This window comes from Mastacembelus armatus, chromosome 5 (assembly GCF_900324485.2).
Source record: "Mastacembelus armatus chromosome 5, fMasArm1.2, whole genome shotgun sequence".
NCBI classification, from domain to species: Eukaryota; Metazoa; Chordata; class Actinopteri; order Synbranchiformes; family Mastacembelidae; genus Mastacembelus; species Mastacembelus armatus.
The window spans coordinates 26,932,424-26,947,407 of record NC_046637.1 but is presented as its reverse complement, the minus strand read 5'-3'; the positions used below and the strand labels follow the sequence as shown (position 1 = coordinate 26,947,407).

The window sequence follows — 14,984 nt, the reverse complement described above, 5'->3', positions numbered from 1 at the left end:
TTATGTAAATATTGTGGTAAATATCATGACCCGGCGTTATGTTTACGTTTTTCAGCCTCATAAACTCTGTTACGTAACAGTCCGCCAAGCTGCAACTCTCGCGGTGTTTCGCTAATGGAAGCGTCAGAGTGTCAACAACACAGCAGCGCTGTCCGGAGCAGGGAGGGGGAGTGAAGAGGCTGTTTAAATGTCTGGTGAGTTACGGCACATTTCGGTTCATGTAACGTAAAATATGCTATTTTGCGAAATATATTCACTCGTTTTTAATATGGAATGTAACGTTTCCGTGCGATCGTAGCTCAGCGGAGTTGAGAAGTAAAGCTTCCTTTAGCATGAGCATGCTAACATGTAGCATTAGCTGCTAACTCGGCGGACCTGCTAGTGTGAACTCACGAGTGAAGCTAACGAAGGCTAGCAGGTAGCGTTAGCTTGGCTAGCTGCTCAGTCAGTGGCAGCTACACTAAAAATTTCGATTTGCGAGGCGTGTCCGACCGTCCGTTATTAGTGAGTAGTTTCAGCGATGTTAGCTTCCACGTTTGTTACAATGACACCGCTGTCAGATACGAGAAATGCATGTTTTCGGTGTGGCTAGCGATAAGGTGATGCTAGTTTAAGGCCCATCCCTCATAAAGTCAGAGTTAGCCAAAGAATTGGCACTTTGGGTCAACCTATCCACTGTCCGCGACCTAAGCCATTAGCTAGCTGTATATCCGGGCCACAGTGACAACCAGCCAGCGCCGGTGACTTGTCGGACAGGTTGCATTGAAGTTTGCTTCAGCTCTGCTGCCTCATCACTGAACGTTATTCCTGATGATCACCGACAAAGTCCAAACCCAGTGCTTCCCACAGGCCGACAGTCTTCGGCCCGTTTGCCTCTGAACGTGCTGTCAAAGGATTGATGTTACTCTACTCTGAAACCATTGAACGCTGACATGTGTGAGCGTACATGCACTATAACGCCAGTTCTCAACAGGTGCAAGGTATTCATGGCATGCAGACTGATGTTGTAGCATTCAGCCTTTACTGGAGCACTTACTGCCTTGGAACCTTGAGCAAATTCAATGCAAATAGCCCTGCATGTATTTTTTTTTGCTCTCTTTTGCAGAACATTTTTCTGAGATGGGGGATGATCGACCCTTTGTATGTACTGCTCCTGGCTGTGGGCAGGTAAAGCTTTTCAGTGCTTTATTTCAGAAGATCATAAGCGTCTATTGCACTTAGTTATCATATGACACCTCTAATGGTCCAGCTTTAAAATTGGAAACAAATCCTTTCCCCCTTCGTGTTATTACATGGGCTCATTGTAGTTTAGTTTAACTTTGCCATTGAGCTGCTTTAGAAAAGCTGAAGTACAAGATAGTGATCAAACACATGTATTAGTGGGTTCCTTCCTCACTCTGGACCAATTGCAAAGAAGTTAGATGTTGTTATTCTGCCTTGATTCTGATTTGTCAGCAGTGCTGTAGATGCAGTGATGCCACACTTTCTATTTCTTCATTAATGTCATGCTGCTGTCTCTTATTGTTTGCAGAGATTCACCAATGAAGACCACCTGTCAGTCCACAAACACAAACATGAAATGACATTAAAATTTGGGCCTGCCAGAACAGACTCTGTAATCATTGCAGGTAATGAAGCTGGACGAGTAATGAAGCGGTCTGTGCTTTGAAGACCCGTATTGATATACTAGTCTATTGGGGCAGGGGATATTTGTGTGTCAAACCATCTGAATGTGTTTTTTTTTTTTTTTTTTTTTTGTCTTGCAGATCAGACTCCGACACCCACACGTTTCCTTAAGAACTGTGAGGAGGTTGGACTATTCAATGAGCTGGCCAGCTCCTTTGAACAGGAGTTTTGCAAAGCACATGAGGATGACCAGAGGACAAAACACCCGGTGAGACTAAGTGTTAACTTTTATTTTGAATGAATGGTTTTCTCAAGTTACAAGAAAACAATTATATTATTATTATATATTATTATTTATAATTATATATTATCTTTGTTTCTAAGGCTGCGCAATTACAAACACCATCTGAAGTAAAAGATGAGGATGAGGGTCCTTTGCAAGTGGATTCCTCTCCGCCCGAAAGTCCAGATTCTTCCTCCAGTATGTCGGACAACAGCAGAGACTCAAGGGTGAGAGTCCAGGTACAAGTCATTGTCACAAATGGCTTTTATGTTGTCAGCGCACTGTTGACAGGTTTACTTTGAAGAGTTACAACATGCACATCAAAATATGAACATTAACAAATACCTACAATATCTTTGTTCATAAAGACAGAATAAATGAATTACTTTGATGTAAATGTTATTGATATGAAAGTAAATAATGTTGTTTGGTGTGTCTACAGGAGATTCTCACAAAGCCCAGTTCTGCCCCTACTCCAACCATTGTGCGACCGGGTTCCTTGCCGCTTCACCTGAGCAATGATCCATTACATCCAACTCTGCCATCTCCAACATCTGTCATCACACAAGCGCCACCCTCCAACAGACAGCTGGGGTAAACTGCAGTGTGTTTCTGTTACTGGTTGCCTTTAGCTTGGGTCTGTATTTGCAAAGCATTATAAAACTAAATAAATTCCTGGAAGCATTTACAAAAAGACAGCATAAAACAGTAATTTTGCATCCCTGCAATTCTCCTGAGACTCATGTTCACAAAGTTACGACTTCATTTTCTGCTTCAGTCAAATTGCTCTCAAGACTTTACTACCCACAGTTTCACTCAGATATTTCCCACACAAGCTAATGATAGTCTAAGTAGCGTTTAACTAGGTTGAGGATATTTTTAGCACTTTGGGAGAGCTTCCAGTGTTGAAAAGAAAACATTTGTCTGCTAGCTGCTTGATCTGTGTTTTGTCAATAGGCACATGGTGGAGAAAGAGCCATTTACAAATATTTAATTTTGCCAACAGCTCTCCAACAAGTTCTTATCCTTTGGTGAGGCACCTCCCCAATGGGCAGACTGTCTCTCTCCTGCCCAGTCCTGTGCAGATGACTTCAGTTATATCTGTAAGTAATTTATAAAACTTTTAAAAAAAAATTTTTATTAAATTGGACGAATTTTTAAAATACCTTACCCTATCCCTTCTGTATTGCTCTCTCTCTGTATGGCTGTTTTTTGTAATGTGGAGCTTGCGAGGCCAATGAACACGGTGCCTAACATCCCTGGGATTCCAGGACCTCCAGTTGGGGGAGCAAGCAGTGGTTCATCCTCCCCCTCTGGGTATAGTCTTCACTCTGAGACCAAGATGGTGAGATGCTTAGACATAGTTGCATAATTTTGTAGGATGCAGTGCATTTATGTTTTGTATTTTATTTCTTGTGGTGAAATCTGCATACATCTTTATTTTTAAGTTTTTTTTTAGTAAGCTTCATGTTAAATGACCTACATGGTGTGTTTGTGTAGCGGTTGAAGGCAGCTCTAACTCATCAGGGCCCAGGAGCACAAGACGGGGCTGGCGGGGGAGCAGGATCCAATCCTGCTGTCCCACAGCGACAGGAACAGAGCCAGCAGCCCTCTCAAAACTCAGATGCACCATCACCTGCTCAGCCGCAGGTAATACACATGCCATACACACTGATCAGCCATAACATTATGACCAGTGGTAGCGAATGACATTATCTCATTACAATGGCACCGGGCATTGTGTGTGTGTGTGTGTGTGTGTGTGTGTGTGTGTGTGTGTGTGTGTGTGTGTGTGTGTGTGTGTGTGTGTGTGTGTGTGTGTGTGTGTGTGTGTGTGTGTGTGTGTGTGTGTGTGTGTGTGTGTGTGTGTGTGTGTGTGTGGTATATTAGGCAGCAAGTGAACATTCAGTCCTTGAAGTTGTTGTTTTGGAAGAAGGAAAAATGCCTGAGTGTAAGGATCTGAGTGACTTTGACAAGGGTCAAACTGTGATGGCTTGGTGACTGGGTCAGAGCAGCTCTCTAACTGCAGATCTTGTTGGGTGTGCCCAGTCTGCAGTGGTTAGCACTGACCAAAAGTTGTTTAAGGAAGAAGAACAGTGAACAGACGACAGGGTCATGGCCAGGATATGCACAGTGAGCTGCACAGCGACGAGTGCCAACTAACTGAGTTGTGTGTATTCAGTGTTAGGCGGGTTGTTGTGGCCGATTGGTGTACATTTACATACTGTATAAATCATCATCAGGACCATGATAGTAGTAACACTATATCACACATTCCTGTAAGACACACTGTAATTTAATACAACTGATTTGAACTAAAGCTGACCACAGCTCCATGAATGGAAGGCTCATGCTAAAAAGATGGATTTTGTTGGAGGCAGCCTCAAGAAGACAGTAGTGGCACCTGGCAGGATAAGGTGGGGACACACTTGACACCTGGATGAACATTTTAAGATTGGATAGACAACACTTACTGACTGTTCAACCATCGTGCACAGATTTTTAGTCCTCGACAGTCAGGAAGGAGCACGCACCTTATGGCTGAGTAAACGCTGTGGAAATTGCACTTCAGTGACTGGAACGTCTGGCAACAGACAATCCTGCAAACCCCACGAGAATTCTGCTTATACCCAAACAAACATGGGCGTGGACTGATCATATGCAAGGTTTATGCTGAAAATGGAAGTAAATACAAGACGGCAGAAAAGGTTTTTGAGTGCACTAGAGAAGTGTTGACATTGCAAAGTCTTAAATGAGAAGCACATTCATTTTTTTATAAATTAAGTTTGAGTTCCTCATTTTGACAAGATGTTTCTCTAATTCAACATCCCTCACTCCCAAACTCAGGACATGCATCTAATCCAAGGTGTGATCACTTTCGCCCTATCCCCCAGGTGTCCCCCGCTCAGCCAACGGGGGGCCGGCGGCGGCGAGCTTCAGAGATGGATCCTGATGAGAGGAGGCAGCGTTTTCTGGAGAGAAACCGGGCAGCCGCCTCCCGTTGCAGGCAGAAACGAAAGCTGTGGGTTAACTCTTTGGAGAAGAAGGCAGAAGATCTGGCCAACATGAATGTCTCTCTGACTGTGAGTCTTCCACACACATAAACCATTTAAACACGCTCACAGATCAGTCTCCTTGATAATATAGCACAAAGGTGCGTATTGGGAAAGACGTGTGCTCTGTGTTTTGTTTTGCGTTGCCATCAGAATGAAGTAACCCTACTGAGGAATGAGGTGGCACAGCTGAAACAGCTCCTTCTGGCCCACAAAGACTGTCCTGTCACTCTTATGCAGAAGAAAGCAGCTTTCTTAGGTAACAGTTTAAGGTCATGACCTGACCAATGAGCTTCCAGCACTGTACCTCTTATTTTGTCAGGCTCCATCTATCATCTCATCCATCTAATACATTCTTTTTACTCGCTCACCTCTCTAAGGGTGAATGTTTCTTTCTCTGTCTCTAGCTGCAGGAGGAGAGGAAACCTCCAGGGAGGCATCCTCCGAACCCATCGGCTCCCCCGCAGCAGTTATACAACACGGGCCATCACCGCCCGCCTCGGCCTCCAGCCCAGGGGCAACTATTAATGGGCTCAGCGTCCGCGCTGCAGAGGCGGTGGCCATGTCGGTCTTGGCTGGCATGGGATCAGGCCAGCCGGGAGGGGTCGTCATGACGACGCAGTCACATCCAGCCCCAAGATGATGTGCTGACGCAGGTAGCCAGTATGAACTGAAGTGGCATTTGGAGGCCGGACTTGTGCAAAGTGTTTGAAAACAGGGATCCAGCCCTCAGCCCCAGACCCCCCCGACTGAGATAATCCCCTTCCCTCACAGCCAACGATAATCACACAAAGACACGGCACAGTGCCTCCGTCAGGCCTCCACTTCCAGCAGGCTCCCTGTTCAAAGAAACTTCATCTCTGTGTGTGTAAATATGAAAAACATGTCGGACACTCACTCTACAGGGTTTGGGTCATTTCCTGTTCAGTTATGACAGTTGGAAAAACGTTTTTTGATTGGGATGACAAGTATGAATGAAAAATCTTTTTGTGAAAATCATCAGTTCGCTTTGATTTTACTTTAAAATGCAGCTTCAGTCCAATTCTGTCCCACACACTGGCTGTGATGAGGTTGGTTGCTCTCCAGGCTGACAGTTCTGCTGATAGATATCTTGTATTTTTTATTTTTTGTGAGAGCAGATTTTTATGCCTGATACTAGTTGTTAATAATGTTCTGTTGATGCAGTGAAAGTATGATCAGTTGACTGATTTCAGTAAAAAAGCAGCCTGGAAAGTGAAAGTGAAATCTTTTTGTTTACTTTTTAAATCTGTCCTTTAGTTGTTGTTGTTTTTTTTGTCTGCTTTAATTCTCCTTAAATTCACATGACGGTTTCATCAGCCCAGTGCATAACAAACCAAACTGTAGGCATGTTCGCAGTTTACCCCGAGTGTCGGCCTGACTTTTTACCAACAGTTCTAACCCATTGCAAATGGATGTTATTACATTAGTTGAGTATGTATCAAACCCTACTGACTGCATGCAGGCTGAAGAATACCACTGTTTGTTTGTGCTTCTTTATACCATCACTGGTTATTGATCTGCTTTTCTTCTGTCATTTTTTTTTTTTTTTTTAATCAAATCATTGATGCAAAAACTGTCTTTAAGGTTTCCGTCTGCAGTCCTACATTAACTGTAGAAGGCATTTAAATGATAATCAAACGGAATCGATTTTAAAGCATTTACCCAGGCATTTCAGTTTAGTAAAGAGTAGTGCAATATATTTTTTTATTGAGTGTAAATTTTCTTGCATTTAGCTGACATGTGTAACCCAGCTGCTGAGAGGAGTTTGGTCTATTTCAGTGGAAAGGTAAAGTTATTAGGTAACCAGAGAAAATGTGAAGATGAATATTCTTGAATGAATGAGATTTGCAGAGAATTACAGGTGTCCTAAGTGTCCTGGGTGCGCTCCAACATTTGAAAATACATCTTGTATCATGAAGTAGGTAAATATTTGTGCGAGGTGGTGTTTTTAAATTTTAAGTTTTGACATGCAGATTATTTTATACCACATTGAACTCTGAAGACTATCATAATGGTTTGCCCTTATCATGCTGTGTTTTTGTTTTTTTCTTCAGTAACACATCGTTTTAAGATTTCTATTTTTTCTCTGTGGGTATTTTTGGTTTGTTTTTTTTTCTATTATGTGATTGTCTGTCTGTCCCTTTTATTTTGTTAAAGAGCGTTAAACGTCTTTTATGTGTTTAATAGGTTGAACCACATGGGAAAATGTCTTGAAGATATCCATATGGAGGGAGGTTGTCAAATACTCAGGCGTCAGATGGGAAAATTTACTTGTGTATAGTCTCAACTAATGAGTAAGTTGTCTCGGGCAAATAATAAAGTAAGTTAATGACAAAGGAAAGTTCACCAGCATGTTTTCACTGAGCCGTTTGTTGTGTCTCGTGTGTCATGACATTTTAGTCATTCAGCATCCAGGAGCCTTAATTAAAGCTGCTTTTAGTTTTATGCCGAGGATGGATCACATGACTAACTACCTGTTTCTGATAGTACCAAACCCACAGAGAGCGACAACCCCACGGTGCAGTTCCCCTCAGCTCTGTGGTGCTTTCGGCTCATTGTTTTTCTTTACTGTTTCACTTCGCCTTGACCTGTTCACACGGTGTCACCTTTTGGGTTTAAAGCAAAAACAAAAATCTACCTGCACAGCACTAAATCTGCCAAGAGCTGAGGAACACAGTGGAGCATTTAGCAGCTAAAGAACAGTCAGTGAGCAGAAAAAGGACTCCAGATAAATAAAACAAAATCGTCACTTTCCTCTTTGGCTGCTGGGAATAGATAAATGTTTTAGGACCAGATGATCCTGAAAAGCAGGTAAGGTTCACCAGAAGATCTCTTGGTTATGTTTTGCAACCTTTAAAAAAACATTCTAGTAATGTTGTTTGAGGCTCTTGTGTGGAACCTCCCTTTAAGGTTCCCACAGAGCTATTTTGGTGAAACCTTTAAAGAACCCTTAGGGACTGTTCCGTCAGGGCTCTCGAATGTTGTGCAATGTTAGGACAGTAGCTCCCAGTCCTGGTCCTCTAGTCCTGATTACCTGGATCAGGTGTGTTCAGCCAATCAGAAGCAAGAAATGCAGGGATAGTTGGAAAACCAGTAGGGCAGGGGTCCTTGAGGACCAGAATTGGGAGCCACTGGGTTAGGAGTACGTTCCTTCAAGGTTGCAGAAATGTTATTATTCACTGGACGTGATTATGTAGTGTCCTGCTGGGAACTACTTCAAAATGTGATATTACTATTCCACCATGCAGTAAGTCTGTGAAACGGGTTTAAATGTCCTAATGTCTTACTTGGGTCTTTCTGCAGAACCCTAAGCTTTGCAAGTAACAAATGAAAAAACCTGGAGGCCGTTTCCACCTGAGGGGAGGGTGGCAGGTGAGTTAGGTGTGGAGGAATGCTGCCTCGCCTCCCAGCTGTCACCACAGCCCAGCAGAGGGAGCAAGGAGGCCGCTTCATCCCACCGCCCCGTCCCAGGCACTTAGCATCAGCCCCGGACACGTGACCGACAGGCTCCTCCGGCGAGTCGTTCCCATCTCCCACAGTCATGGCGGAGTCGGGGAGTCGCGGAGATGGAGTAAACACCACCACCACTACATCTTGATGCTTTTGCTCTTTGCTTCATGCTGGACCGCAGCTACACTTCACCCGTGAATTCACTAACACCCCGCAGGCTGCTGTGCTTCCGACGATGGCCGACCGAGGTGTCGAGCTGTCGGCTCTGCCTAAAGAGGTCAGGGACCAGCTGGCGGAGTTGGACCTGGAGCTATCCGAAGGTAAGGTGTCCGTGCACGGCGTCGGATGCAAACGAAAGTTAAGTGTGGGTCTGTTTTTATGGAGCAGCCGCAAACATCTGGCTGAGACTCGGCGCTGCTGCTGCTGCTGCTGCTGCTGCTGCGGATCAGGGCTCGACTACAACTCATGATGAAAACACACTGACCTCTTTTTCAAGCTGTCAATCCTTTAGCAGGTTCCTGTTGCTGTTTATGGCCCACAGGGTGATTCACTGCACAGGTGGACACACACACACACACACACATACACATACATATGCATATCTGGACATGCTTTGTTTGGACTCTACTAAATATGTGCCATGTCCTGTCATCACAGCTATATGAAGTTTATACAATCCTCACTCTGTGTGTGTGTGTGTGTTTTCAGTGTGTATCAGTGGACTCAGTGATGCTGTGACCCCTCCAACACTCAGAGCCTGAGCCCTGACTGTGCTGCAGATACAGGAGAGCTTTTGGTTTTATGAGAATGACTGTGGGAAAAGGGAATATGGTGCTGGCTGTTATGCAAGTCTCCTCCTCACACTGTGAATCACAGTGCAGCAGCTTGATTGGTGCTGTGCAGCTCTCAGGTGCCCGGGGGTGGATGAGTAATGTTATGTTTCACATGAAGAGCCGAGCACAGGGACGCATGTGCCACTAATGACGCCTCAGTCCACATAGATGACACTGTCCGGCCTGTTTCAGGAGGCTTCAGTCATGTGAGGGGGAAGAGTTTGTGATCATCACCGGTTTATTCTTTTAGTAACAGGATCAGGATCAGGAATGTTTTCTCGTTCATTCATAAAAAGGCAGCAGATGTCAGAGGACGTGTTTGAAGACATGAGCAGACCATTTAATGAGAAAACAATTAAGCTCAGGCCTTTTCTGGTTTTTGTTTTTTTTTTAACATTTTATATGACAGAGCAATACAACTATACATTTTCTAGTTGAAATGATATTAATTTCTCTCTGTTCCGTCTATGTAAAGTAAAATTTACATCTTATTTTCCTCAACTAAAAAGCTATAACCCTCCCCTTCTCCTTTTTCAGCATCATGTCACGGCTGATGTCCTTAGCAGCCGACTTACTGTTGGAAGGTATTGGTTTGCCTTTACAGTATGTTCCTAATTAGTAAAAACCACAGGGTGTCACAGAGGGCGGCTGTGACCCGAGCTACTGTGGAGCCGAGTATGTGCTCTGGTTAATAATAGACTGCAATTAACACTGTGATAATGAGGCTGGATAATGGAGGAGAGGATTTTCACTGTATGTACAACTCAACATGTGGAAGAGACGGGAGCTGATGGGAAATCACTGTGTAATATGGACCAGTAAAAAACACATTCAGAACCATCATGTTACTGTAATTTATTAATATTATTCAGCACAGCTTGTAAGTCCAGTTGTTATGGGCCTGTGTTTATGGTGGACTGGTGGACTGGTGTCCAGTGAGCTGTGATGTGTTTGGCTGTATCTGAGGCACAGAGTGCTCCTGTATAATCTGCATCAGTGCTATTGTTTCTGTCATCAGTATGTCCCAGCATGTCAGTTACTAGGGGCTTGCATCTTGTAGTTAATCCTCTGAGGTTGTGGTCACAAAGTCTGCTCGTGATATTTGTCAAGGAAAAGTGTACGCATAATGGGGGAGGTGTTTTTTTTTTTTCTTCGCCTGCCCACCCGACTGTTTTGGCATCTTTGAAACACATTTTTGTTTCTTTGTGCGTCAGAGTCTTCACATTGACTGACAGCTCCAACTCAGTCTAAATGGGAACTTCTCAAGTCTCAATCAAATCTGTGTGAACTAACGTTAGTAAGTCCAGTCTCTACTGACATAAACCTATTAATTTACACATTAATGTATAATCCATTATTTAATTTTACATATACAGTGTGTGTTCAAACACACAGCCTGTCCACATACTTATGGTCAGAAAATTATACCAAGGCTAAAAACAGCTGATATTTGGGATTTTGCTTGATAAACACCTTAAATACTGATTGACTTACTGACTGATTATCAGTGTTTGATTAACTAGTCAGTTAATTAACTAATTGTTCTAACACTCCTGGATAATTTTACTTCTAAAGTCCAATTCAGGTAATTCTCCACGTGTATCCATCACAATAACATCTTCTCAAGTCATAACTGACCTGAAGTCATGTGACTTATGTCTCATCCTCTAGTATTTACAGTGTTTTTGCAAATGGCTGCTGCTTGGCTCTGGTCAGGTGGTCTGACTGGAGGACTTGGCCTCAGAAGAGCAATCGTTTGTTACTTTAGCTCATAGAAGACTCTTGCAAATTAAAAAGCTTGGCACTGTCCACATGCTCTGCTCCTGTATCCACATCTTATAATGCGATAAAGTGCATTCGCCGTCTGCTCAAGGCGAGCAGCAGCTGGCTGCCCAATGCGTTTGAAAGTTTCTCATGGATATCTTTTACATGGCGACAATCACCCCATTGTTGTCCCCAGAGATGGGTCTCCCCAGCAACAGACAGGGGAAAATATGCATCAGCAGCTTTTTTTTTTTTCCACAGCAGGAGCTGTGGGTTGTAGTGCATGTGTGTATATGTCTGTATATGTGTGCAAGCATGTGTGTGTGTGTGTGTGAGAGAGAGGGGAACTCCACCTACATTAACCTCCTTGACTGTAAGGACACAAAGAAAGGCATTGAGGGGATCAAAGACCTGGTGATTGAGCTGGACAGGAATTTAGAGCACTGAACCACAACAGTTTAAGCTGTTCAGCTTGAGAGTGTGTGGGCATTGTAGAGTCGGCAGCGCCTGTATTTGTGTTGTGCGTTGAGTGTGTGACGGTGAAAGAGAGCGAAGATGAGCAGAAACACTTTGCTTTTTATGGCTGCTCTTCACACAAGAGGACAATGTAGGGCAGAAATGTGTCCGTCACACCAAGTCATCAGACATCTACTGACTTCAGCCACGATCTTGTCCAGTTCAGGTTTTTGTTCTAGCAAAGTCTCGGCTGTGTTTGTTTAAAAACACACACAGAAATACGGGATAAACGAGAAACTTTCATTTTTAAAGGGGAGAAAGTGTCCAAGTCTGCAGCTATATAACTTTGTGTAGCAGCACTTACGCACAGCGGTGCTTTAAGTTAAAATGCTTCCATCAGCAAACTAACATGTCCACCATGACAATGCTAAAGGTTGCTAATTACCATGACGCACAAGGTGGAGATCGGGCTGATGGGATTGTCAAAGATTTAGTTGGTACTTTGTCGTAACAATTTGCTGCTGGAGAAAAATACTCGTAACTTAAGATACTTGCCATCTGCCCTGTCGCTATGTCATCGTGTGTGTGTGTGTGTGTGTGTGTGCGTGTGCCTGGTGCTCTATATATATATATATGTATATATATCTATATATATATATGTGTGTCACATGTCCAGGAAGCCAGGCAGCTCCACACAGATTGCATCACATGTAGTAGCGATGCGTAATAATTCTCTGTCTTCCTTATTTGATCCTGCTGCCTCAGTCCCTGTCTGGTGAGTAGATGTGTGGATTTTCTGGTGACTGGCGTCCACCCCGCCGCCCGTCTGCGATACCACAAAAGAGAGGCAGGTTTTCATCTCGGCATCCATACTGAGGAACAGGGAGGGAAATGAGAGATTACAGTCCTGCTTGCATCTCTCAATCTAGGTCACAGAGCATCAGGGGGCAACACGCCTGGCTCATTTAGCCTGTGAGCCACAGTGGAGCTGGACTCCTGATACCAACCACTGCCTTCTCTCTTTCAGTTTTTCTTCCTTCACCATAAATAAGATTCTGTAAATATTTAAATATTCTTCTTATTTTCAAAACAAAAACATGTTAGTCCATCGCTCTTACTCCTTGTTTCCAGCTGCACTAGCTGCTCTGTGGAACGTATCCCCAGGCCCATTGGTTCCTACTAAAGACATAAATATTTACAATATTTACAGTGAGGCTGTGTGGTTTCTTAAATTAGCTGGACAATGTTGTTTTTTTACCAAATATAATTAACATTTGTGCTTGTGTCCTGTGGTAATAAAGGAACATGTCAGGGTCAGATATCTGTTTTTAATAGATTTGGAACAATAATGAACCTCTGTGGTGATTGTTGGTGGAATAAATTAATAGCTGGTTTTGGTGTTTTCACAGGATTCGTTCACTATAAGAAAAATATGGAGTATTGTCAGCCTTATCCTTTAAGGCTTAGGGTTAAAAATCGCTGGCTTTCTGTGTGTGTGTGTGTGTGTGTGTGTGTGTGTTGCTGTATTTATGCGTGCATGTGTGTACACGCAGCATTGACAGGGACAGGAAGGAAGCTGATTTAGCCTATCTATTTAAAAGCTCATTAACTGTTGCAGAGGAACTGTCCTCTGATCTCCAGCCAGTGCTCCAGGCCACGACTTGGTTTCCCCCACAGAAAGAGGGACTCTTCTGCCACCCCTGTCACACACAAACACAGCAGCAGGCCTCATGTTTTTGTGTGTATTATATAACACTTTGTGTGTTTGGTTTCACCTTGCTCACAGATGTACACACACACAAACACTGGGAATGCACCGAAGCTTTGTGTAAAAATAAAAAGGACTGAATAATTTAAACACACACACACACACACTGTCAGCTGTGTAGCTGAACCATCTCGCTTTCAAGTCCACAGTGAACTGCAGGTGGTCTCACGTCACGGTCCACTAAACTCTCTAAGAACTAAAGTCAACCTTCTCTGTGCAATTTGTGTTACCTCTGCAGCTTGTGACTGAATGTAACTCAAAGAAACAGCAGTGAGGGTGACAGTGAAGGAGAGACAGGAGGAGTGGTCAGGTCGCTGTGCTGGTCACTGAATTATTCAGAAGTGGAAGTAGCTGCAGCAGCACGTGCTTCAGACTGTGAGTCCACTGCTGTTTAATCCAAGTTATAGTTACTTTATTGTAAATTATCATATATTATTTGGTTCCAGCTTCTCCTGTGTGAAAGGAAAGCTGATCAGATCAAACTGTACCTGTAGCTGAAGGCATTATTTAGGCTCTGGGGTCTCGTTAGGGGCATGTTATCCTATTTTCTCAGCCTATTCCTTGTTTTATTTGACCAACACTTTAAAACCAGAAGTAACATATGAAACAGAGAACAGCACTGAAATCTCACATTTCTAAAGCTGGACTCAGTGATTGTTTTGTTATTGACGAATCCTCTGCAGGTTAATTGATCAAGTTCAGCACTAAAAAGAACAAATATAATTAAATTAATCTCACTCTTCTCTTCTTCAGTGTTTACTTCATGTCCCACCCTCACGCAATGATGCTGGTCTGGATCATCACCAGGGTTGTGCAGCACATCTCATGTTCCCTTATGCAGCGCCACGTAGGCCTGGTTGCTATGGACACGGCCCAATGTGGTGCCCCTTTGCCCTGGCCCCAGCGTTTTGCTTACACACACTTTTATGTTGTGAATTCTCCAGATTACAGATTAAAACCACCATATGCCACATGTCCAATTGAACGCTCTGCCCTCAATATCCCATAATTCATAGCATGCCAGTGTTCAGAGGGTCCTCATGAGCTTGTAAAGTCGGGAAATATGTGATTATACTTTATTTGTATGTTTTTAAAGTGTTCACTATTTGAATTAGTCATAATAAATCCACTGAACTGTGCCAATAACAGAACCCAGGGATAAACACCACTGTTTTTAAAGTAAAGTAAAGTCCTTGTGCCCCATCTACTAAATCCAACCCATGTACGTGACACCCTGCTCTTTTGGACTTCCTGTAACGGGTTTACTCCAGATTTTAAATTATGCTTTTCACTAATTTTTCTACATTGTAACTGGCTTTTTTCCACCTTTAGGTCCTGGTGTTTCAATTCCTGTAGATTTTTAAGAGGAGGGAAACATTTTGAAATGTATTTTCATGTATATGTCATTTTTTTTCCTTATTTGCAAAGGGGTTCTTTTTAAGAAGAGTGCTTTCCATTGTCATTCGAGAAAACATGGGCTGGGTCAGGATCTGTTGCTTTGGTCTGCCTGTTAAACACGCATTGTGTGTGAACGTGGGCTGTACAAATACACTTGACTTGATTCGACTTGTCTGTGGCGTCTGCTCTCCAGATAGTGTCACGCAGGCATTTAGAGGTTAATGTACGGCATTTTCCACTGATTTTCTACACGTACACAGTCACTTGGTCTTTATTGGTCTTTATTGTTGGTGGTAATGAACTGGTAATGGTCTCATACCAGCGTGTAAAAT

The 14,984-nt window shown here is 43.3% G+C and overlaps 2 protein-coding genes across 4 annotated transcripts in view; both read left to right on the top strand.

Annotated features, from left to right (window-relative positions):
• Window positions 1-110: 110 nt before the first annotated feature.
• atf7b (activating transcription factor 7b) lies at window positions 111-7,329 on the top strand. Of its 3 annotated transcripts, none has more exons than XM_026306130.1 (12): window positions 111-194; window positions 1,106-1,167; window positions 1,532-1,628; window positions 1,767-1,894; window positions 2,011-2,136; window positions 2,352-2,503; window positions 2,916-3,012; window positions 3,135-3,254; window positions 3,410-3,559; window positions 4,804-4,992; window positions 5,116-5,221; window positions 5,370-7,329. In XM_026306130.1, the coding sequence occupies exons 1-12, from the start codon at window positions 188-190 to the stop codon at window positions 5,603-5,605; spliced, it is 1,470 nt and encodes a 489-aa protein (XP_026161915.1). In that variant the 5' UTR covers window positions 111-187; the 3' UTR covers window positions 5,606-7,329. The 3 variants fall into 3 exon arrangements, with proteins under 3 accessions (XP_026161915.1, XP_026161914.1, XP_026161918.1); XM_026306129.1 differs by having other exon boundaries at window positions 2,011-2,148; XM_026306133.2 differs by having other exon boundaries at window positions 2,011-2,148; window positions 5,343-5,506.
• dip2bb (disco-interacting protein 2 homolog Bb) overlaps window positions 7,214-14,984 on the top strand; it is a 33,618-nt gene continuing 25,847 nt past the window's right edge. Inside the window, exons 1-2 of the mRNA XM_026306128.2 lie at window positions 7,214-7,277; window positions 8,287-8,753. Coding sequence (XP_026161913.1) covers window positions 8,669-8,753 — 85 coding nt within the window. The 5' untranslated portion in view covers window positions 7,214-7,277; window positions 8,287-8,668. The remainder of the gene's footprint in view (window positions 7,278-8,286; window positions 8,754-14,984) is intronic.